This window comes from Schistocerca gregaria, chromosome 1 (assembly GCF_023897955.1).
Source record: "Schistocerca gregaria isolate iqSchGreg1 chromosome 1, iqSchGreg1.2, whole genome shotgun sequence".
NCBI classification, from domain to species: Eukaryota; Metazoa; Arthropoda; class Insecta; order Orthoptera; family Acrididae; genus Schistocerca; species Schistocerca gregaria.
Window position 1 is genome coordinate 321741540 of NC_064920.1, and position 24219 is coordinate 321765758.

Sequence of the window (24219 nt, forward strand, 5' to 3'; positions counted from 1 at the left end):
TAATAAAATAATGAGTCCGTCGGCGGTGCTTAGAGCGCCTGCTGCTTGCTGCACAAATAAATTCAAATGAGATGGGGCGAGCAAAATGCGTTGAGATGTAATTGTTAATTTTGAATTCCTCTGCGCAGTAAGGATCTAATAACCCGAGCGCATGCATACGGCGTATTTTCGGTTTGGTTCCCATTGTCATTGTGTATTCTTGTGTCCAAAAAGAAGATATTTCTCAAAGAGTAAAAGTTTATTTCTGAAAATGACGCATTAAGTATTCCTTATTCAAAAGTGCTGTAATATGGGTAACATAACATGTGTAATAACGACGCAGACCGGCCCTGTAACTGTTTGAAAAGTAGATAGCACCCAGTTTTTATTTGGTTAGTTGAATACAAACATTACTAAATTTGTCTAAATCCCGAGGTTCCCATCGTCAGATAGCGATTAAAGCAACACAGAAATTCATCATCACATCAATGGAAATCCCAAAAATTCAAGGGGATTCAACTGTAGTACAAATCGATTTGCGTAAATATAAAAATGGCTCTGAGCACTACGGGACTTAACTGCTGAGGTCATCAGTCTCCTAGAACTTACAACTACTTAAACCTAACTAACCTAAGGATATCACATACATCCATGCCCGAGGCAGGATTCGAACCTGCGACCGTAGCGGTCGCGTGGTTCCAGACTGAAGCGTAAATATATTTAGGGTCAAAATTCGTCAGAACATTTCACTTTCAGCTTCAATAAATCACAATTTAGAAAGGTGGTTGTGAAAGGAAGAAATTATATGCAGTGTACGAATGTTTAATGCAACTCTCAAACTACGCATAGCAAATAAGTTGTGCTTCTCTGTTCCTGTCCATAGGAGAAGAATGCTTGATTACCTGAGATTGTATTGGGCTGGTGCGCAAGTTCGAAGCGTTTTTCCATAAGTTTACTGAACATAATAGATACACATAACAGAAGCTTTAGTCATCAATGATATGGGGTAGCTTTTCGATTTCGCGACTGTAGAAAGCCCCTGGTTTTGAGGCGAAGAACTCGCCGAGCCATGTTTGGAGCACATTTTCATCCGGAAAGGAAGTTCCTTGAAGGTTGTTCGACAGAGAGCGGAAAAGGCGAAACTCTGAGAGCCAAGACCAGGTATGTAAGATGGGTGCGCAATGACTTCCCAATCCAGCTCTTGTAATGACAATATGTAAACTCAGGTAGCAACAGTGAACTAAAAGTAAAAGATGACAATCGATAAATAAACCCATAGCAACCGGTGTACCTATATGCAAAACAAAAACGATACGAACTTATGCACGAACCTCCTATTCTTATCGACTTGATTAACAGTGAATTTGTTCTTGCGGAAAGTTCTTTTCATGAACGTTCGCGATAAGGAACAATATTTTATAATTTCGGATGTTTGGTTGCTTTAAAAACCGTCTCTGGCGCATATCTGTTGTTTCACTTGAATCTAGACACTCGACTACGGTTCCTGACTCATAGTTAGAAATCCAGAGGCACATTCTCTTTTTCACGTTGACAGAACGCAACACGACTATAACATAAGGCTGAAGTCCGTTCATATGGATATCGCAACGATGCTTAGGGCACCAAGATAGTGGCAGATGTGGACAGAATTCGGACTGTCAGTAGCGATATCCATGAAAGAAGACGATAGCGTTATGCCAGCCATTACGGAACTGCTTCGCGAATAATAAAAGATGAAGACCGTAAGAGTGGTGGTACTACACTGATAAAATGAACGTGTAGAAGATCAAAGACCATGTAACAGCGTTAACTGAAAAATGCGCACAAATTTAACAGCTAGTTTGTATGAATTCTGAAGGTTTTGTGCGCTTGGAAAAGACCTTACTGACAGGACCCACTAAAACGGAGGACGCATATTGTCTGTCGCTTGAGGTACTGATACTTCCTAATCGCATTGTAATATCATGTGTAATATTGCATTATTATCCAAAAATAGCTGTACAGGTATTTAGCACAAGTGATACTGTTTAAAGGCAATGTCTGACACACAAAGTGCACTTAGTTTTGTGCATAGTTTTTTTAATTATTCAAATTTATTCTGTTACGAAATTTGCTACTAATTCATAATATTTTTAAATATGTGCTTCATCACATTAAATCTACATTTTTCCACATTTTAATGCACATGAGTCTCGAAAATTACTGTGTACCTCGTTTGGAGCGTATTGGAAAATTATTTTTTTGCTCTAGATATCTTTCCAGCATTTGGAATCAATGCATATTGTAAATGTACGAATTATGTATTGGCTGCTCGGAAACTGTCCCGTTTCATACTGCTTGCATCTCCTAAACTTTTGTGGCAAGTGTCTTAAAAGGAAAGAATCACCGGTAATTAAGACTTAGTACGCAATCGGGCTCACAGCATCTTATGGTTTTTGCTGTTAAGTTATGTGGTATTTTTAGAGAAAGCGCACGCATACGTCGAACACGGTAGATTCTGTCGACGCAGCTTCTCCGCTCTAGGGTTTATAGACGAAAGATATTCTTAGGGCCGCCTGGCTGTGGATATCTCTTTACTGCCTCCTCTGCCGTTAGGGAATAATGCAACTTTCGAATAAAGCGGCTGCCTGTTGATACGGTTGGCCGCTATCTCGCTGTGGGATGGGGAGATCCGTTAAAGCCCAGCAAGGAATGGTTTCTGTGACGCCGCCCATCGGCTCGTCCTCCAGGGACTCCAGGAAGGACCGCCGCCTTCTCTGCTGGCATACCACACAATTCGATGGCTTCCAGCTGTAGCGGGGTGCTGGACGGTCAGTGGCGAAAGTGGGACTTCAGCAAGCCCAGTGATATGGTGTATACGTCCGACGTCTACGCCCCCGCCTTGAATCAACGAGTTGTATTGCACTAACATGGAAGGGAATTAATGTTATCTTCTCGCGGCCCACTTACCGCACGTGTACCGTGGTGACAGCAGCTTTACGGTAATTTGCTGTTTAATATTCGACAAACTGAGCTGCATACGCGACTTTAGCGGGTATTAACCTTATTATGTCACGAGGTTCAGCCACATTCCGGTTCGAATTGCAAGCAGGGCAAGTGATCGAGAAAAATGTTTTCGCATGCAGCCGCGACGGCCTTCTGTTAACGCCATTAAATTTCTTGACAATGAGTAGGAGAAAGCCGTGTCAGTGCGGACAGAACAGACGACGGAAGTGGAAAGAAAATGTTTATGTTCATGCTGAGTAAGTCTGTGGTGACCTAATTACTGCAGGAGGTAACGATGCTGAACGGCATGAGAGTCTAGCATCTGAAAGAAAAGGGCACATAATAAATATTCCAATAACATTGTGGATAAGTGAGTTATTAGGCAGCCGTTTCTGAGATATTATGAGTAATACAAAGAAAACACAGTCTTTTCGAAAACTCCACAGCTCTGTCGCACAGAACTGGGCTTCAGTGTTGACAAGGAAACTCTGAGGGAAATTGTTTTCTCTGTGGAATTTAGATGTCAGGCGAGTCGCCATGTGCGAAGGAGACAATGCAGTTTCATAAGACACGTGCTGTTTTAGAATTTTACGGAAAATGGAAGTATCAAACTTAAAACGGCCCATGGTCTGCTGAGACGAAACATGGATTCATACACATTATACCGTGGAATGTTGTCGCAGTTAAAATTTTGCGATAAGTATCGTAAAACAGGAGTGCTCCTTCATGTTCAGTATGTGTGATATGCAAGGTTTTTGGCGTGTAGACGTGTAACGTGTGACAACGATTTTAAGAACATTGGAACATTTGAATACTTAGCTCCCTGTGTTTCACGTGTTCATGTGGCAAGTGATGGTTGATTGGTACATATTATACTCGTATTCAAATTGGTTCAAATGGCTCTGAGCACTATGGGACTTAACTTCTGAGGTCATCAGTCCCCTAGAACTTAGAACTACTTAAACCTAACTAACCTAAGGACATCACACACACCCATGCCCGAGGCAGGATTCGAACCTGCGACCGTAGTGGTCGCGCGGTTCCAGACTGTAGCGGCTAGAACCGCTCGGCCACCCCGGCCGGCATACTCGAATTCAGGAGGAGTGATGTTCCAGTCCTCGTCCGGTCATCCAGATTTAATTTTGCGCTGTTTCCTTGCATCGTGGAGTGCTCTCTATTTCCCTAGAATGTTTTTTTCTGTATTTTACATTTTCGCTTCGCACATGACATACATGTATTCTCCCCAAGTCGATGTAAACTTTATGGTGGAGGGTACTTTTCAAAATATTGACAACTACGTGTTCGTTTCCATTTCGTATGGAACGAGGGGGAAAAAAATATTGTGTGTCCCTACAAACGCGCCGTAATCTACCTTGTCTCTTTCTAATGATCCCTGCGCGAGATGTACGATGGAAGCAGCAAAATCATCGTATCGCATGAGACGAATACCATTGTCTTAAGTTTTTCCAACATCGTTTTACAGTAATATCATCATTGTACGTATCGTTCGTATTTAAGTGACGTGAGCGTATTTGATAACACTTGGTACTCACTGGCAGACTGAAACTGAAATCGATTGGCCTTATTGTCGTCTGTGCTTAACTAGGACACTAAACGCTAGACCACAATTGTATAATAGGTCGCATTAGTATCGTGTATGCGGTTTTCGTAATACATCCACTGCAGTCTTCCAGTCAAGCTAGGTGAGGCGGTGGTTAGCACGCTGGACTCGCCTTCAGGAGGAATGGAAAAGTGAAAATGATTGTTTTAAAGGTCACGTTTTCACTAATAACAGTATAACAAGTGGCAGAATATTTCATAAATCTCGCACGATCCAAGGAAGGGTAAAATTACTGTGTGAAGTGGAAGGGCAAATACTCCGGTAAGCCGAAACATCATAACCGCCTCCTTAATTACGTATTTGTACATCCTTAGAACTCAATAGCTGATCTACGTGGCAAGGATTCGACAAGTCCTGGGTAGGTTTCCAGAGGTATGGGGGGAGCAGCTGTCTAGGCCCACGTTACGTAGTTCCAGTATATTACGAGCCGGTGGTTTATGACTGTGGAGCTGGCACGTCATAGCGTCCCAAATGTGTTCTACCGGGTTCGGATCACGTGAATTTGTTGACCAAGGCAGCCAACATTTAGTCACCTACTCAGGATTTCACCAGCCTTGAACTACTTCCCATAGACGTCCGCGGCAATAAGATAACGGACACCTGACCAGCTTCGGCGTTTAGGCCTTTGTTATACTATGCCGCTAGGCGGCGCTGTCGGCCTCGCCACCGGTATCTCTGGTCGTTGTTGGGAATTTATTGTGAAGGAGACTTAGATGCCCCATATATCACTGGATCGTACCTTATTTAGATTACATGGCCTGTTGTTCCGACAAAATAGTTACGGGACATATAATGTCCCGTTTTTCGTTAACTATCCCTTCTGTTTTGAAAGTGCGTGTTTTTAAATAACGCGCAACATAAGAAAATCTATAAGAAACATGCTCATTCCCAGATAATAAAGAAAATACGCTCTCTTATTAAAGAAAACTTAACTAGCCACAATTTTTAAAGTTCTGTGGCTTGTAGTGTGTAATGGTTTCAAATGGTGATCAGACTGTCATTTCCATTTCCTTTGCGCATTGACTATTGCTTCAGGTCATCGCGTTTAGAAGTGTGGTTTTAGACCGTCGGAGTGACAGGTTTCCTTATTTGATATCATATCAAGAAAGTTTTCAATGAAATGGCAAAAAGAACGTTTGTATTTACTGGAGAAACCGAAGCTGAGTTGTCATTCCTGAAATTGGAACAGCAAGGCATGAAATTATTTTGCACATTTGTTTGCTTGCGACAACAGTAACACAATATAATGTTTGATCGGTTAGTAATGCAAGGTATTTTAATGTACTGCTAGTGAGTGTTTTAACAAAAAGGTACGATGATGTATGTAATTGTAGCATAAAGCAAGTATTTTAACACAAAATTGCTATATCGAAGTAGTAAAGAGTATATCAAAAGAATTATCCGATTTGGCATGTCTATATTTCGGAAACTAATAGATATACGTAGTGAATTTTGTGTTTGATAAACGGGAAGCTCAGAAAAGTTTTTTTCTTTTCTTTTCATAGGTGTTCAATATGCTCCCCTTGAGATGCACGTCGTATGTCAACGCGGTATTCAAACTGTTCCCACAGTGCCGCGAGCATGTGTTGAGTTACAGCTTACACAGGTGCTATTATGCGATGACTCATTTCATTCGTTGTTGTTGGTAACGCAGGCACATAAACACAGTCTTTTATAAACCCCCACAAGAAATAATCACACAGTCAGGTCCGGTGATCTTGAGCGCCAGTAATGTAAGGGTGAATCATTTGGTCCAGTGCGACTGATCTATCTTTCATTAATCCTTCGATGTAAAAATTCCCGCACTTCCAGATGCCAGTGTAGTGGTGCCCCATCCTGTTGGTAAATGAAATCATTCTACTCAGTCGCCGGCCGCGGTGGTCTCGTGGTTCTAGGCGCGCAGTCCGGAACCGCGGGACTGCTACGGTTGCAGGTTCGAATCCTGCCTCGGGCATGGATGTGTGTGATGTCCTTAGGTTAGTTAGGTTGAAGTAGTTCTAAGTTCTAGGGGACTCATGACCACAGATGTTAAGTCCCATAGTGCTCAGAGCCATTCTACTCAGTCTCCAACCGTGGCAAAAGAAAGTGCATATCGAGATGCTTTTGACGTCTGTGTCAGACATTCCGGGACGACCCGGCGATTTGTCTTTACACAAACAAACTGTCTCTCGGAATTGTTCATGCCATCGTATAATGGTATGTGCTGTTGGAGTATCCACACCATACCTAGTACGAAAGTCACGCTGAACAGTTATTACTGGCCCGCACTGCGAAAAACGTATAATACAAACCGCTTTCTGTTGTCCCGACACCATTTTTCCTAGAACTGAAGTGGATGCACACTGCTGCTACGTAGCAGGAACCATGTAAAACTCGAGAGTTTGAGCTTTCCAGTAGTACGTTGTTCATGCACATATCTCAAATGAAAGTGTGTGAGACATACCTATTCAAAATTTGTAGCATCTGTCCATCTGGACCTTTATTTGAGGACTATGTAAATCTTCAAAGTAAATCGATCAAGAACTTTTCGGAATTGTTGCTATGTGTACTGACGGAAAAAAGTCGCAACACCAAAAATAATTAATGTAGAATAATGAAATTTCTGGAATACATTTGTCTCGGTAACATATTTAAGTGATTAACATTGCAAGATCGCAGGTTAATGTGAGCGCGAGATAAGCCACTGCAAATGTGAAATGCTGGTACATTAATAACCGGTGTAACAGACGGAATGTTGAGTGGAAGCATTCAGACGTGCATGCATTGTGTTGCGCAATTGCTAGATGTCGGTTTGTGGGGTTGAGTTCCATGATTGTTGCAATTGTCCGTCAATACAGGGACAATTAATTCTGTTTGTGGATGACACTGGAGTTGTTGTCCGATGATGTCCCATATGTGCTCGATTGCAGACAGACCTGGTGATCGAGCACGCCAAGGCGACATGTCAACACATTTCAGAGCATGTTGGGTTACAACAGCAATATGTGGGTGAGCGTTATCCTGTTGGAAAACAAAGCATGGAATGCTGTTCATGAATGGTACCACAACTGGTCCAGTCACCAGATTGACATATATTTTTGCAGTCAGGGTGCAGGAAAAACCCCGAGAGTGCTCCTCCTGTCATAAAATCGCACCACAGATTATAACTCCACAAACAAGTCCAGTGCGTCGTCCACGCAGACTGGTTGGTTGCAGGCCCTCTGCTGACGCCCTTGTAATCAACACACGGCCGCAACTGGCATCGAGGTTTAACCAACTTTCATCAGAAAACACAACAGACCTCCATCCCCTCCAGTGTGCTCTCACTTGACATCACTGAAGTCGCAAATGGCGGTGGTTTGGGGCCAGAGGAATGCACACCGTAGGGCGTCTGGCTCGAAACTGCCCTTGAAGTAACCGATTTGCAACAGTTAGTTGTATAACTGTGGTACCAAGTGCTGCTCAGACTGCTGCTGCAGATGAGCAGAACGATGCGCCAGACCCATACGCCAAACACAGTGTCACGTGGCTGTCCGGATCCCGGTCTTCTTGCGACCGTACATTCTCATGACCACCGCTGCCAACAGCCATGTACAGAGCTACATTCCTGTCTTCCTCCAGTATCGCAGAAGGAAGATCCAGTTTCTCGTAGCCCTATTTCACGAACTCGTTCAAATTCAGTGAGGTGTTGATGGTGGCGGCTTCGTCGCCTTAAAAGCATTCTAACTAATATCAACTCACCACGTCCAATCTCGAAGGTAACTAATGCTTACGACCGTTACGGAGTGTATTAAAAGCAAACCTGATTTTCATTCTCATAGTGGCGCTACTACCGCCACTTTCGTGTGACTAGCGTGAAATTTGAACAGATGTCACCTTTCAGATGTGGGAACACACGTACGAACTTTTGTTTGTGTCGTACAACTCCTTTTTGGTGCTGGGATTATTTTTTCTGTCACTGTGTATAATGCGTAGCGTATGTCCTTCCGAACGTTTTTTACAATATTGTGTAAAAGTTTGAACTAAATGGGTCAAGAACTTTTGGGGATTTTGGTGACAACGTTAAACGATGACTTATCTTTGTATAGTAGAATAGATTATGATTATTATTATTGTTATTCCCCCCCATGAACCATAGACCTTGCCATTGGTGGGGAGGCTTGCGTGCCTCAACGATACAGATAGCCGTACCGTAGGTGCAACCACAACGGAGGGGTATCTGTTGAGAGGCCAGACAAACGTGTGGTTCCTGAAGAGGGGCAGCAGCCTTTTCAGTAGTTGCAGGGCAGCAGTCTGGATGATTGACTGATCTGGCCTTATAACACTAACCAAAATGGCCTTGCTGTTCTGGTACTGCGATTGGCTGAAAGCAAGGGGAAACTACAGCCGTAATTTTTTCCGAGGGCAAGCAGCTGTACTGTATGATTAACTGATGTTGCCGTCCTCTTGGGTAAAATATTCCGGAGGTAAAATAGTTCCCCATTCGGATCTCTGGGCGGGGACTACTCAAGAGGACGTCGTTATCAGGAGAAAGAAAACTAGCGTTCTACGGATCGGAGCGTGGAATGTCAGATCCCTTAATCGGGCAGGTAGGTTAGAAAATTTAAAAAGGGAAATGGATAGGTTAAAGTTAGATATAGTGGGAATTAGTGAAGTTCGGTGGCAGGAGGAACACGACTTCTGGTCAGGTGACTACCGGGTTATAAACACAAAATCAAATAGGGGTAAGGCAGGAGTAGGTTTAATAATGAATAGGAAAATAGGAATGCGGGTAAACTACTACAAACAGCATAGTGAACGCATTATTGTGGCCAAGACAGATACGAAGCCCACACCTACTATAGTATCACAAGTTTATATGTCAACTAGCTCTGCACATGACGAAGAAATTGATGAAATGTATGATGACATAAAATAAATTATTCAGGTAGTGAAAGGAGACGAAAATTTAATAGTCATGGGTGACTGGAATTCGGCAGTAGGAAAAGGGAGAGAAGGAAACGTAGTAGGTGAATATGGATTGGGGCTAAGAAATGAAAGAGGAAGCCGCCTAGTAGAATTTTGCACAGAGCACAACTTAATCATAGCTAACACTTGGTTTAAGAATCATGAAAGAAGGTTGTATACGTGGAAGAACCCTGGAGATACTAAAAGGTATCAGATAGATTATATAATGGTAAGACAGAGATTTAGGAACCAGGTTTTAAGTTGTAAGACATTTCCAGGGGCAGATGTGGACTCTGACCACAATCTATTGGTTATGACCTGTAGATTAAAACTGAAGAAACTGCAAAAATGTGAGAAATTAAGGAGATGGGACCTGGATAAACTGAAAGAACCAGAGGTTGTACAGAGTTTCAGAGAGAGCATAAGGGAACAATTGACAGGAAGAGGGGCAAGAAATACAGTAGAAGAAGAATGGGTAGCTCTGAGGGATGTAGTAGTGAAGGCAGCAGAGGATAAAGTAGGAACAAAGACGAGGGCTGCTAGAAATCCTTGGGTAACAGAAGAAATATTGAATTTAATTGATGAAAGGAGAAAATATAAAAATGCAGTAAATGAAGCAGGCAAAAAGGAATACAAACGTCTCAAAAATGAGATGACAGGAAGTGCAAAATGGCTAAGCAGGGATGGCTAGAGGACAAATGTAAGGATGTAGAGGCTTATCTCACTAGGGGTAAGATAGATGCTGTCTACAGGAAAATTAAAGAGACCTTTGGAGAAAGGAGAACCACTTGCATGAATATCAAGAGCTTTGATGGAAACCCAGTTCTAAGCAAAGAAGGGAAAGCAGAAAGGTGGAAGGAGTATATTGAGGGTCTATACAAGGGCGATGTACTCTAGGACAATATTATTGAAATAGAAGAGGATATAAATGGGGATGAAGTGGGAGACGTGATATTGCGTGAAGAGTTTGACAGAGCACTGAAATTCCTGAGTCGAAACAAGGTCCCCGGAGTAGTCAACATTCCATTAGAACTACTGACATCCTTGGGAGAGCCAGTCCTGACGAAACTCTACCATCTAGTGAGCAAGATGTATGAGACAGGCGTAATAACCTCATACTTCAAGAAGAATAGAATAATTCAAATTCCAAAGAAAACAGATGTTGACAGATGTAAAAATTACCGAACTATCAGTTTAATAAGCCACAGCTGCAAAATACTAACGCGAATTCTTTACAGACGAATGGAAGAACTGATAGAAGCTGACCTCGGGGAAGATCAGTTTGGATTCCGTAGAAATGTTGGAACAAGTGAGGCAATACTGAGTCTACGTCTTATCTTAGAAGAAAGATTAAGGAAAGGCAAACCTACGTTTCTAGCATTTGTAGACTTAGAGAAACCTTTTGATAATGTTGATTGGAATACTCTCTTTCAAATTCTGAACGTGGCAGGGGCCAAACACAGGGAGCGAAAGGCTATTTACAATTTGTACAGAAAGCAGATGGCAGTTATAAGAGTCGAGGGGCACGAAAGGGAAGCAGTGGTTGGGAAGGGAGTGAGACAGGGTTGTAGCCTATCCCCGATGTTATTCATTCTGTATATTGAGCAAGCAGTAAAGGAAACAAAGGAAATTTTCGGAGTAGGTATTAAAATCCATGGAGAAGAAATGAAAACTTTGAGGTTCGCCGATGACATTGTAATTCTGTCACAGACAGCAAAGGACTTGGAAGAGCAGTTGAACGGAATGGACAGTGTCTTGAAAGGAGGGTATAAGATGAACATCATCAAGAGCAAAACGAGGATAATGGAATGTAGTCAAATTACGTCCGGTGATGCTGCGGGAAGTAGATTAGGAAATGGAGACACTTAAAGTAGTAAAGGAGTTTTGCTATTTGGGGAGCAAAATAACTGATGATGGTCGAAGTAGAGAGGATATAAAATGTAGACTGGCAATGGCAAGGAAAGCGTTTCTGAAGAAGAACAATTTGTTAACATGGAGTATTGATTTAAAAGTCAAGAAGTCGTTTCTGAAAGTAATTCTTTGGAGTGTAGCCATGCATGGAAGTAAAAAATAGACGATAACTAGTTTAGAGAAATGTGGTGCTACAGAAGAATGCTCAAGATTAGATGGGTAGATCACATAACTAATGAGGAGATATTGAGTAGAATTGGGGAAGAGTTTGTGGCACAACTTGACCAGAAGAAGGGATCGGTTGCTAGGACATGTTCTGAGGCATCGAGGGATCATCAATTTAGTATTGGAGGGCCACGTGGAGGGTAAAAATCGTAGAAGGGGACCAAGAAATGGATACACTAAGGGGATTCAGAAGGATGTAGGATGCAGTAGGTACTGGGAGATGAAGAGACTTGCACAGCATATAATAGCATGGAGTGCTGCATCAAACCAGTCTCAGGACTCAAGACCACAACAACAACATTATTATTATTATTATTATTATTATTATTATTAGTTCCAGTGACCGGACAGCAAGTATTGGCTAACTGAAGGTCTCCAGTAGTAAAGTCTTTAGAAACAGTAAGTATAGTCCACATATTTAAACTTTGTTATTTGTAAATGTGGGGGTACGTGGTGTGGTTTAAGCAAGTGTTGCACGGGAGGCGAGCGTTGCAACTTTCTGTTTTGATGAGTTGTAGGTAACACTCGCGATGCTCCGGGAATTGCTTCGTCGTTTATTCCAGCACACAAACTAGAGAAACACTGGACGTAGGATAGAAACGACACATTAAATATTCAAATATTTGGAAGTTTAATTTTGATAGTGGTATCAGTGAAACCAAAAAAACATTACTAATTAAATCTCGGTTTTGTAAAACACATAATCTAAATGTTATTTATATTTCCTCCTTGTAACAGTGTGAGCATTCAAAGGAAATTCTTTTATAGTCTGAAGTTTAGTTCTGCACTAATGTTTGTGGAAAGTGGGTTAGCTAGATTTGACTGAACTCAGAGATAAAGGTCTCAGAAAGGTTGGGAACCACTGCTGTGTAAGGATCCACGACCTAAATGTATTTTTAAATTCGACAAATAATATCGGCTTTCGGTATATTTTGGTCAGTTTCCCTTGTTGGACGGTTTGGATCCGTTATCTGACTTTACATTTATCTCATGTAAACCATGTGACTCCAAGATAGTGGCTTCACTTCTGCGTGAGGCATAAAACTTGGACTACTCACTAATGTACTAGTAGTGTTACTGCGCTCCCCAACGGAGTGTCTCTATGTACTGAAAATACTAGAAGAAATGTACTGCCGAGAGGATATTCTTCTCACTGCATATCTTTATGAAAGTTTGGTGAACGTGTAGATGAACAGAACTGTAGAGGCTTTTGTTAGCTCTTTGTTGACATAATAAGTATTGTCTTTTGTCTCGGTGTCTTTGACCGACGTTTGTTTAGTGATTTTCCGGGTATTTCACCATCACGAGTGGCTGTCATTGTAAAAGATTCGTTCTGTCTTGCTGGTGGTGCGCTGTGTCTAGCCGAAGGGCTACATATAATACGTCATGTGGATGAACGTCTATAATTACCAGATACAACTTTTATAGGGCGAGGTGCAACAGTTCAAAAACATAGAACAGTACTTGGCGGTGGGAACCGAACACTTTTAAAGCCGCATGATTTCTCGTTTGTTCGCTAACTGAGCATAAATCCGATGGTTCAGGTGTGGTTACTGGAATATGTGATGGAGAAAATAGTATGATTTTAGAATCGTTACCAAATACTTATTATCTGAACTTAACAATGTTATGCTATTTGAACATCGTCTTTTTATTAATTCCTTCTTGAATTCCCATAACATACTTATACTGAAGGATGCGGCTGGTTTAGACTCTAGAACCGAGCATATGAATGCACTGATTTGTTGCTTCGACTCTGTCTGCAAGGATCTTCGACTTCAGCAATAATCGAGAATAGATAGTACGCTTCCATTTCTATCAGTTCTTCGCAGTTTTATTCAAACTTCTCTAAACATTCGGATTCTTCCGTGCACACTCTTTGCCATTCGACATTGTAATTGATGTAAATTTTGTCGAGCAAAAAGAGACAGTTATAAAGTATGGAAGCCGCTCTCAGAGTTTACATTTTGCACCTTTTGTGCCGCCAGAACAGTAAAGTTTTTCACGGCGCAGCTTGTCATGACGATGAGAAAACACACACACTCGTTTCGACTTACATTGTTGACCTACTGCAAAATTCAGGTTGGTGAGAAAGAATTACCAAACTTTGACTACAGAAGGAAAAGGCGGGCTGCAACAAGAAGCGGTTTTTCTGATACTTATGAATGTTGGTACTATAAGGCTAAGGTGGTTTGATTCTCCAGAAAACCTCTCAATACGTTGTGTAAGTTCGTCAGATCCTCACCATTCTTTGCATCACGCCGGATCGTACCATGGGAATCAGGCTTTGTAGGTATGTTTATATAATATCAGTTTTCGTTGCTGCTGAGTGTTACGCTTCGTCAAATCGTTAAACAGGTATTGTTGGAAAAATTAATACTCCAGACTGCTATATTAATCGCTTTAGTTGATATGATTTAAGTTAATTATTTTATTACGAAGAATTATATACATTGAAATTTAGGTGAACAAGAATTTGTATACAATATACACACTTCAAAAGAACAAAAATAAAAGATAATATAGATCAAGTATATCTGTTTAAATAATTATCACGCTTCATTATTGACTAGAACGTTGAGGAGCAAAGGTTTTTAAAATACTTTGGTTGTAAAAGAATGGTATTACATGACTTTTTTATAAACTTACATAATATCACTCAAACACACAGACAATATTGAATGAAATGCTTTGTACATGACTTAGTAACATTACAATACCTATTTTTTCATTGCAGCCTAGTCCACCAACAGCTTTGTCATCATAAGGAAAAGCACGGCTGCGTCGCTTGATTTATGAAGCTACCTTCATAAAACGAAACACAGTAGTCTTTGAAAAAGTAAATGTTCGAAAATGGCATTCATTGTAAGCGTATTCTGATATAAAATAGCTGTCTGTTTTGAACAAGAAATTTTGAGGTAAATATAAAAGTGGGCAGAGTACAGTATGTGTGTTTTAAAAATGATCTGTTTTCCCCTGTATTTTTCATGTCCGTTGAATACTGTGTTTAGCTGGACCAACTAGACGTGAATAGTTTACTTATGTTGACGTACATCCCGTGTTTATAATCTGTGTAAACGTTTTAGAAGCATTTGATACTCCTATCTCTGAAACATTTCTTCCTATATTGATGTAGGTCATATTTTCCATTAATTCTCTCTGCATATTTAGCAGTGACCGGGTGTAAGAAAGGTCACTATCGATGGGTATGTTGTAGTGAAAGCTCTGTAACGTAAGTGGAGCCGGTATATAACTGGTGTTCCAAAACTTTTCCTTAGCCTGAAGGTAAAGGAGGTGTAGTTCCTTCTACCACTCGGGCTGTATCCAGGTATAGTACAAAGAAATTCATCTTTTAGGATTAACTACTAGGTCCGTGATGTTATAGGGGTGTGAAATTCATTCGGTAGTGATAATATTTCGTCTCTGAGTACAAAGTATAGCATCATGAGTGAGTTGATTCTCTCTTATTTATACTGTGCACATTTTGTACGTCACGGTAAGTATAGTTTTTATTTGCTTCTCTATTGTGAAGTAGGAATCGTACGTTTCCATGAACGCCCCTGAAGAGCTTCATCAGTTACAGTGTTCAGAGGGAAAATTTTCTGTTGCGTGAATTACCAATGGTTAAAAAAGTAAAACTATTTAAAAGTTTTGTAGCTGTAATACATCGTACGTAGCGAATTTATTCGGACATATCGGCAGTAAAATAATGCAAGAAGCTGTCTCAGAAAAATTTGTCTCTTGTAAGGAATTAATATGGATCTTAACTTACGTCTTCCTAACTTGTGTTCTACAGGTGTCCAGTCTTTTAGTTTGTGACGGCGTAATAGGTTTCGCGAAGAGCTGTTTGAACGGCAAGAGACGTGGGAAGAGCGCCGCATTGGGCACAGCCACCGATGCCTAATAATGCTGGCTGCTATCGCGGGGATTCTAGGCTCTATTTTCGTCAGCCACCTCGATATGACATGTCACAGAAGCGTTGGAATCGGACCGTTCTACCTCATGGGACCGACTTGATCAATTTGCAGCAACACCGGCACGTGAGTGGCTAAGTGACGTCACGAGGAAAGGTTAGACCGATGCTGGTAGCTGCGCGACATTTCTTTCTTTGTACACACGCCGGCGAACCTTTTCAACTCGAGCGTTTGAGTCTGTGAGATAAGGTGGACGGCGGTGGTTTTCAGTTTGTCGATATTGTAGAATGTAGTTGCTGGTACGTCGATATGTGTGGAAGATGTGTATCGCGTAGGGGAAGTGGAAGATAGCGCATGTAAAAGAGTAAAATTGTCACCAGCAGAAGTGCTGTACATTGAGTATCAATGCACAGGCGGTAGATATCGGAGATGACTTCTGGAAGCGGATGGGGAGTGGCGAAGGCTGCACGGGACAGACCGCCCGGAGTTCACTTGGTCAGCGGCAGCATCTCGTGGGCGTCGCGCCACGAGCCGGCCGCCTGGAAGCCGTTGATGGTGACGGTCCGCCGCCGACCCCCGGAACCTGACGGCCGCAGGTAGAACTCCGATACTACTGGAACAGAAGAAAGGCGAGGAGAGGGGTGGCGGTCAGCGAGGGCCGCCCTGCTGGCATGGCGCGAGAGCAGCGGCGAGGGAGGCCGGAGTTAATTTGCCTCTCCTCGCTCCCTCCCTGAGTTGAGTTGGCACTCGGCGGTCCGTGTACAGACTCACTCAAGTTACACCCTTCTAATTAAACGACATGTTTTCCGACTAAATCTCAAATGGGAAGGCAATCTAGAGGGAGGGAGCTAAAGTTGATATCAAATAAATTGTAAAAAACTGGTGGGATGGAGGCTTTTGATGGTCTGGTATGTCATTTCCTTTCTCAGTTCATCCGGGGACGTATGTCCCTGATTCGTACTTGCGTCTGCAATTCGAATGCTGATAAATTTTAGTCTTCTGTTTTACAGATATGATCAAGTACTAGAGAGTAGTTTTATGATCTGTGAAAAATCAGTAACATGACCTCGCATAAAGTAATCGTAATATAGTGCTCTAACAGTGAAATGCATCGTTGTGCGATTCAAAGAACAAATACTTGTGTTGGTGTTAGATTAATCTGTGCTGCTAGTCTAAAAGTGTTAGGTAAAAATAATTAAGTTCAAAGTCAAATAGATGGGCTGTTTACAGTGAAATTCTAATTGCAGTTCCGGTCACAGGACCATGGCTTTATGCAAAGACAGTAAAATACACTCACGAAACAGAGCCGACTGCGGTGGCCGAGCGGTTCTAGGCGCTTCAGTCCGGAACCGCGCGACTGCTACGGTCGCAGGTTCGAATCCTGCCTCGGGCATGAATGTGTGTGATGTCCTTAGGTTAGTTAGGATTAAGTAGTTCTAAGTTCTAGGGGACTGATGACCTCAGAAGTTAAGTCCCATAGTGCTCAGAGCCATTTGAACCTTTGAACTAAACAGAAAGGTGTCAACATGGATGTTTCAGTCGTTTCATAAAATTATATTTGTGGATGTATTATTGTACTCTGCATTTTTTATTTTAATTACGTGTAAAGGAAGTGACCTACGGGAAGTGAGGCATTAATTTACAATGAAACTATTACTGGGTGTCGGGTATGGTTAGTGTAGTTCTTACTGGCAGTGAGATTTAGTACTGAACAATGCCTGGACAAATAAACGTCGTGCAGCGATTAGTGTTTTGGTGTTATTGTAATTACCAGAACCCACGAACAGAGTTATACCATCGTGATTCCCGGTCCGTTGACACCTTGTGACTGGGCAGTTGTTACAAGGTGCATTGTGTCGCCCGTTGAACCTGAAAACAGTAGTAGATAATACATGGTGTAGCTGTGCAGAGCTGCTTTAATACATTTAGTCAAAGATCAACAATATACAGTATTATCTCAAGACAATAGCCGTGATTGGATGCTGTAAATATGAGTAAGTCCTATCGCTGGGGCACCCTACTCAGCTGCCCTTAATGGTTGCGAAAACAAGTTTTGGATCGAATACGGCACACGAATCATGAATCCCTTCGCTGACAGCTGCTGATTGTTATTGTGTACCTGTTTTGTTGGCGTGTCCCGGTAGCCACTTGTCGCCGTTGTCTCCGTCCAAGTCGGCGTTCTCTTAGGCAAGCGCTCTCTTAGCCACTCCTTCGCTGCTCCCACGCTAACTAAAATCAAACAAGTTGTGTACAGCGCTCAAACTGTTATTATGTCAATTTTTCGGTTAGTGGTTTGTCGTCGTCCTCGTAGTTAGTAACTGTTAGTACTAATGCATATTCGATCCATTAGTTGATTAATTCGTAGCGCTAACCGGTTAATTTGTTTTCTTTTCTGTATTAACACTCTAGATTAGTTTTAGTCGTTAAATATTCTGCTTGAATGCGAGATCTTCTTTAAATTGCTTTGTTCCATATATTGTTTTACGCAGTGAATAATAGATTAATAGGATGAAGATGTGCCGAAAATGCAGAAACGCAAGACTTGTATGACTTCTTCCCTGGTTGCTTCTCTGTGGAAGTTGGTACAAACTGTGAAGCTGAAAGAAACAACGCATGTCTTCCCTCTTTTCCTTAAATAGGCAAACATTTCTTTTTCAGTCCCACAGCCTCCACGAATGCTGCAGAAGCGTGCAGTTTAAAACGCCATAGTTTCATCACCCGAACGAGACTTTCCGAGTGAATATATGTCATAGAACATAGTCCACAGTAGGTCAGTATCATGCATGATAAAGATAGATGACTTGTGTGTCTCGCCTTATGTAGATCAAGCTGTCCATTCTCCACGAAAACGGAGCTCGATGATACACTGCGGTTCTAATTAAACTGAGCCAGTAGGGACGGAAAACTATTAACCTTGTTGGTACCCAACTTCATAGGAAAGATGTTCAGATTGTTGTATTGTTATTAGTGTTAAGGTTACGACTTGCCGTTTGCTCCTAAGAGAGGCCGGCGGCCAATTGCTTTATAATTGTTACCGTTGTTGAGGATGCTGGACACAGTGTGTGATCTTTATGCAGTGCACGAGCTGTGACGAAAGCTGAACATTCTATGGCCCACCACTCGAAAGTGCTGCGAAAGATTTTGAAATGGTATCCGTACTAACTGTGAACATATCTCACCATCTTTGTCCACTTGACGCAGACATTCACGTAGACTTTGCTCTTAAGTTTTGTATTTGAGTTTGTAAGATTTTTTGGAGTGATGAAGCACACTTACGCTCACTGGACCAGTGAACACTCACAATTATCGCATTTGGGAATCGTGACGGCCAACGAACGTTGAAGTTCCCCTGCATAATGAACGTCACACTCTGTGATGTGCCTTCACGGCACAGTTCATGATTAGTCCATTTTTCTTCGTGTAACTCGGACCCAAGGGTCTAAGGCTATGCAGTGTGATCTGCTTTGCCAACCTGTGATGTCTGTTCGGCGGGATAGAGGTGCTTTGGACTCCACTGTTTTGATTCACGATGGAGCTCCATCTCGTATTGTTTCTGAGGCCACATGGTTACTCCGTAATACATCTGGAGAAAACTGAATCATTGACCGATGTCTCCAAACTGCGTGACCACCAATATTACCATATCTGGCCGCGTGTATCTGCTGGCTGTGAGGTCATCTGAAGGACATAGTTTATTATCGTTGGACGTTGAAGATGAGGGTAGCGGGGGAGGTAGCCAACATCCCAACAGACGTTTCGGGCAGCGGTATAGTGCGGTTCCAGGCTCTCGTGGGTTGCAATTGGTCGCGACACTGATCGACGTTTGTAACCTGGAACGTAAACGTGATACGCTATTAACAATTGTTACTCTCTCATGCGAAAATTAAAGTGTGTTTCTTCTTAATTTTTTTCATTTTTTCTCGTTCGCATGTTCTTACAAATGTTTCCACAAAGTTCCATTGTCCTACGATAAGTCGTTTTTCATAGAGGCCCTCTCAAGTAGCGAAAGCTTAATTATAACCAACCTGTTTTTTTTTCTGAAATGCACTATATGTGTGCAGGAAATCATAAATATATGTCATGAATTACGCCTACAAAGTTTGTAATTTCATTTGGTTTACTGATAGAGCTAATTTTCTGAAAATTTTTTGTCATTTTTCGTTCATTCACTTTGAGCAAAAAAGTGAACAGATATTCATGGAGAACTGTGAGCCGCCAGCGTTACTTTTCGCAGAAATAGGGAGGAGAGGAAATCCTCAGAACTGCGATGTTTTGCGTCGTTTCCTTGAAATTACTAGCTTAAAATGCAGTAGCCGCAGTTCCGAATGCTATATTCTACGGGAGGCCAATGACGGCAACACAACGCTTTTTTGTCCCACATCAGTCGCGGTGCTCTTTTCGGTTCTCTGCGCAAAACTTGGGTATTGCGTATCCGTTACGCAACACATACCGTTGTTTTAAACGGTGACGCTTAAATTTATTTTCTCAATCTATTTACTGGCGCTATTACAATTCTGCTTACGACATCCGTCTCAAGTGTTAAAGTTCAATCTGTCACATGCTGTCATAGCACACGTGTTCTGCGTATATAATTAACAGCGATTTATAGTGTGAAAGCAGACTGAGAAGACCTAACAGTAGATCAGAAACTGTCTTCATAATCTTCTCCTGTTTTCGAGTTTAGATAACAAAGAAAGGTCCTTAAACATTCGGAACGCGATCGGAAGATAACGTTGCTAACCTCAGTGACTTCACTGGAATTAGAAACATCTCAGTTTGACTGACGACGCCATTCCAATAACGTACCTCATTTCTTAAACACATCATAAGATGCAGTCTTAAAGGAGACACTCGGGTGCAATTGGTTTGCTCATTGACTTAAAAGTAACTAGAGTCCCAATAACTCGGTTTTCATTTACACTAAGCATAACAACTACTTTTTGCTTGTAATCTTGTTGTTTTTCTGTACAAGATTATTCGCAGCATTTATATATCAACTAGGACTCAGAGGAATGCAATACACAATGCCTAATGCCAAAGGCTCCTCGAAAAATACGTCTGGTATCTCCTAATTGATCTTACAAAAGGTCTGTAATTTATATTTTGTTCTTTACCAGTGCTTACGATTTTAAGAATTTACTTCTCCTACCTGAACACACGAGCAATGGAAAACTCATTCAAAAGTAGAGAGACTGTTGTTGTCAAGTAGCACAAAGCCGAAAGAGATAAGAGACTATTGTAATTTATTTCCCTCCTACGGCGTTACGTACGTATAATTTACCTTCGCCAAACTTTTTCGCACTTTTCCCCCAATGCGTTTTTGGTTATTATTCAAACTCTGCTGGGTTGACGATTTTTCTGTCGCAGGTAATATGTCCCCCCTTTTTCGTGCCTTGATAGCGGAGTCTACAGGAATTCTTATGCAGTGAGAAAACCCAATATTCTCGGCAAGAGAGAGAGAGAGAGAGAGAGAGAAGAGAAGAGGAAGGAAAAATAAATATTAAGAGAAATGTTGGATAAACAAATTACAACGTGTCGCTGGATTATGTCTATCTCCCTTCGTAAGCCCTCGAAAATGCTGCGTGCTGTGCACAGTTCTGAGAAATAGTAATTTAAAAGCCGTTCACCACTTTTGTCGATCACTGATTAATTTTACTCGCGCTGAAAAGCAAAGCGCGCTAATAGCACCTATATTAAATGCTTCTCTTTGTAGGATAGCAAGCAGAACTTCCATTTCTTTCTGTTGAATGATCTTGCTTCGTAGAATCCAATTTTAGCTCTAACCTGTGAATAAAATTAAGATATCATCTTCACACCAGCGCTCGTATATGATCTACTTCTCTGCCAATTCTTTGCCGCTTACATCTGTTTCTTACTCTCAGGAAAAACAGAGAATTGTTGACACCCGAGAGCACAGTAGCGTGAACTATATTTTCTTCTCGGTGTGCAATCATCAGTTCATTGCTTTTCTTTTCTTTCAGCTTCCAGTATTAGTTGAACGGGCCAAATTAGCAACATACAGTATATAACTATAGTTACTGACACAGTCAATGAAGAGTGCGTTAATAAACTCACATTAAATATCAACCTTACTGATAGACCAGTATATTTTAGCAATGCTTACAGAATTGTAGAATTATGAAATATTATGTGAAAATTACGTGAACGTGAAGTGGCTTGTTACAGATAATTTTTTTTTCTAAAGTTCGAAATGACCACATAAGATTTTGTTCTGTTATCCGTAAACATGTTTCACGGATGAAAATCTATTGTTTTCATGATTGTGTTAAGTGACAACTTTTCATTCATCTACTGTACTTCATTTATAAAACTTGACATCTGCCATTAACTATCTTGGACTCATTGAGTGCATGTGGACGACATAATGTCAGATATATCTATGATTGTTCAGCAACGTAATATTTATCTCTTCTCAGAAGGAATCGCTAGGATTCGGTGATCAGATATTAAAATTTTTCGTCATATTACGGGTGTACATACATTCCGCTTTTAAAAAGTATAACTGCATCGTCTGTGCTCTTGTTATGTCGTTAAGCGTGGTGTTTTAAGAGACCAAACAAATGCCTTTCTTGATCGATGATCTTACGTATTGAATAAAGCTTGACTTCAATGATCTCCGTGAAACAGCTCCGACTACTTTAGTTTCGTCTCCATCATGGCTGATGTACATGCTCTCACGAAGTTTTTGACGTTCTGTCGTCAGAATATGCACTACTGGCCATTAAACTTGCAACATCATGAAAATGGCATGCAATAAGCGTCAAAGGAAAGGAAGTGTACTACATGCTTAGATTGCAAATAACTATCATTTCAACACAATCGCACAAAGTAGGCTGGAGTAGCGTATTCTACATTCTGTATATATAAAGAAAGTTTACAAAGCGGGTTTCTAATTCAGAAATCACGTTTGAACGTTGACTGTAAAAAGAGCGTGTTATCCTTCGTATAAGCAAGTGAAAAGTCAAACATTATGTGTCAGAATTTAAGTGCGGCTGGATTATGACCTATCGAGACTGCGATTCTTAGTTCACGATATTCCTGGTAGCGGTCTTATTTCTTCTTCTACTTCGCTTTTTGCCTTTTCTCTAAGGGTTCGCATTTTTATAAGAACTTTGGGAATACACTGAGGTGACAAAACAAATCTGATGTCTCCTAATATCGTGTCTGACCCACTTTTGCCGGACGTAGTGCAGCATCCATGCAAACACAGCCCACGCGATTAAGGAGCCACCACCAGCTTGCGCAGTGCCTTCTTGACACTTGGGTCCATGGCTTCGTGGGGTCGGCGCCACAGCTCCTACCAACTGAAATTGGGACTCATCTGACCAGGCCATGGCTTTCCAGGAGTCTGTGGTCCAATAGATTTTTCACAGGCCCAGGAAAGACGTTGCAGGCGATGTCGTGCTGTTAGCAAAGGCTCTCGCGTTGGTCGTCTGCTGCCATAGCCCATTAACGCCAAATTTCGCCGCGCTATCCTAAGAGATACGTTCGTCGTACGTTCCAGATTGATTTCTGCGAGTATTTCGCACGGTGTTGCTTGTCTGTTAGCTCTGACGACTCTACCCAAACGCCACTGCTCACGGTTGTTACGTGAAGGTCATAGAGCACTACATTTCACACCATTCATACGGGACGATAGTACAAACATACCGTCGTTCAACAATCGGAAAGACTCCCACAGAGACGACATAGTAATAAGCATCCCTGCCGTAGAGAAACAACTGAAAGATATGAAAGTAAATAAATCACCAGGTTCAGATGGAATCCTGGTTCGGTTTTACAAAGAGTACTCTACGGCATTGGCCACTTACCCAGTTTACATTTACCGTGAAATCTCTCGCCCAGTACAAAGCCCCCAAGTGACTGGAAAAAGGCACAGGCGACGCCAGTATATAAGAAGGGTAAATCAACTGACCCGCAAAATTACAGTCCAATATTACTAAATTCGGTTTGCTTAAGAATCCTTTAACATGACCTCAGTTCAAATATAATCATTTCTCGTGAGACTGAGAAGCCTATGTCACTCATTTTCATGGTTTTGGGAAGCATCTCTCGTGCGAAACTCAGCTTGCCCTTTTCTCACGTGATACACTGTGAACTATGGATGAAGAGCAACAGGTTTCTGGAAAGCATTTGACACGGCGCCCAATTGCAGGCTGTTAACGAAGGTAAGAGCATATGGAATTAAATTCACAGATATGTGAGCGGCTCGAAAACTTCTTAAATAATAGAAACCAGTATGTTGTCCTCGACGGCGAGTGTTCGAGACAGGAGTATCGTCAGGAGTGCCCCAGGGAAGTGTGATAGCACTGCTGTTATTCTCTATATTAAGAAATGATTTGGCTGACAGGGTGGGCAGAAATATGCGGTTGTTTGCTGATACACCTTGGTGTACAGTAAGAGGTCGAAGCTGAGTGACTGTAGGGAGATACAAGACGATTTAGACAAAATTTTCAGTTGGCGTGATGAATGACAGCTAGGCCTAAATGTGGAAAGATGCGGTTAATACGGATGAGTGGGAAGATCAAATCTGTAATGTTCGGAGATAGTATTACTAGTGTTCTGCCCGACACAGTCCAGTCGTTTAAATATCTGGGCGTAACGTTGCAGAGCAAACAAGCATGTGTGAACTGTGGA

General features: G+C 41.6%; 2 protein-coding genes across 3 annotated transcripts in view; one reads left to right on the top strand and one right to left on the bottom strand.

The window, feature by feature from the left end:
* The window catches only part of LOC126343774 (protein furry), a 1073323-nt gene that overhangs the window by 487486 nt on the left and 561618 nt on the right, over positions 1-24219 (top strand). The window lies entirely within an intron of this gene.
* Positions 14064-24219, bottom strand: part of LOC126343800 (somatostatin receptor type 4-like) — a 46096-nt gene continuing 35940 nt past the window's right edge. The window contains exon 3 of the mRNA XM_050001970.1: positions 14064-16171. Coding sequence (XP_049857927.1) covers positions 16050-16171 — 122 coding nt within the window. The 3' untranslated portion in view covers positions 14064-16049. The remainder of the gene's footprint in view (positions 16172-24219) is intronic.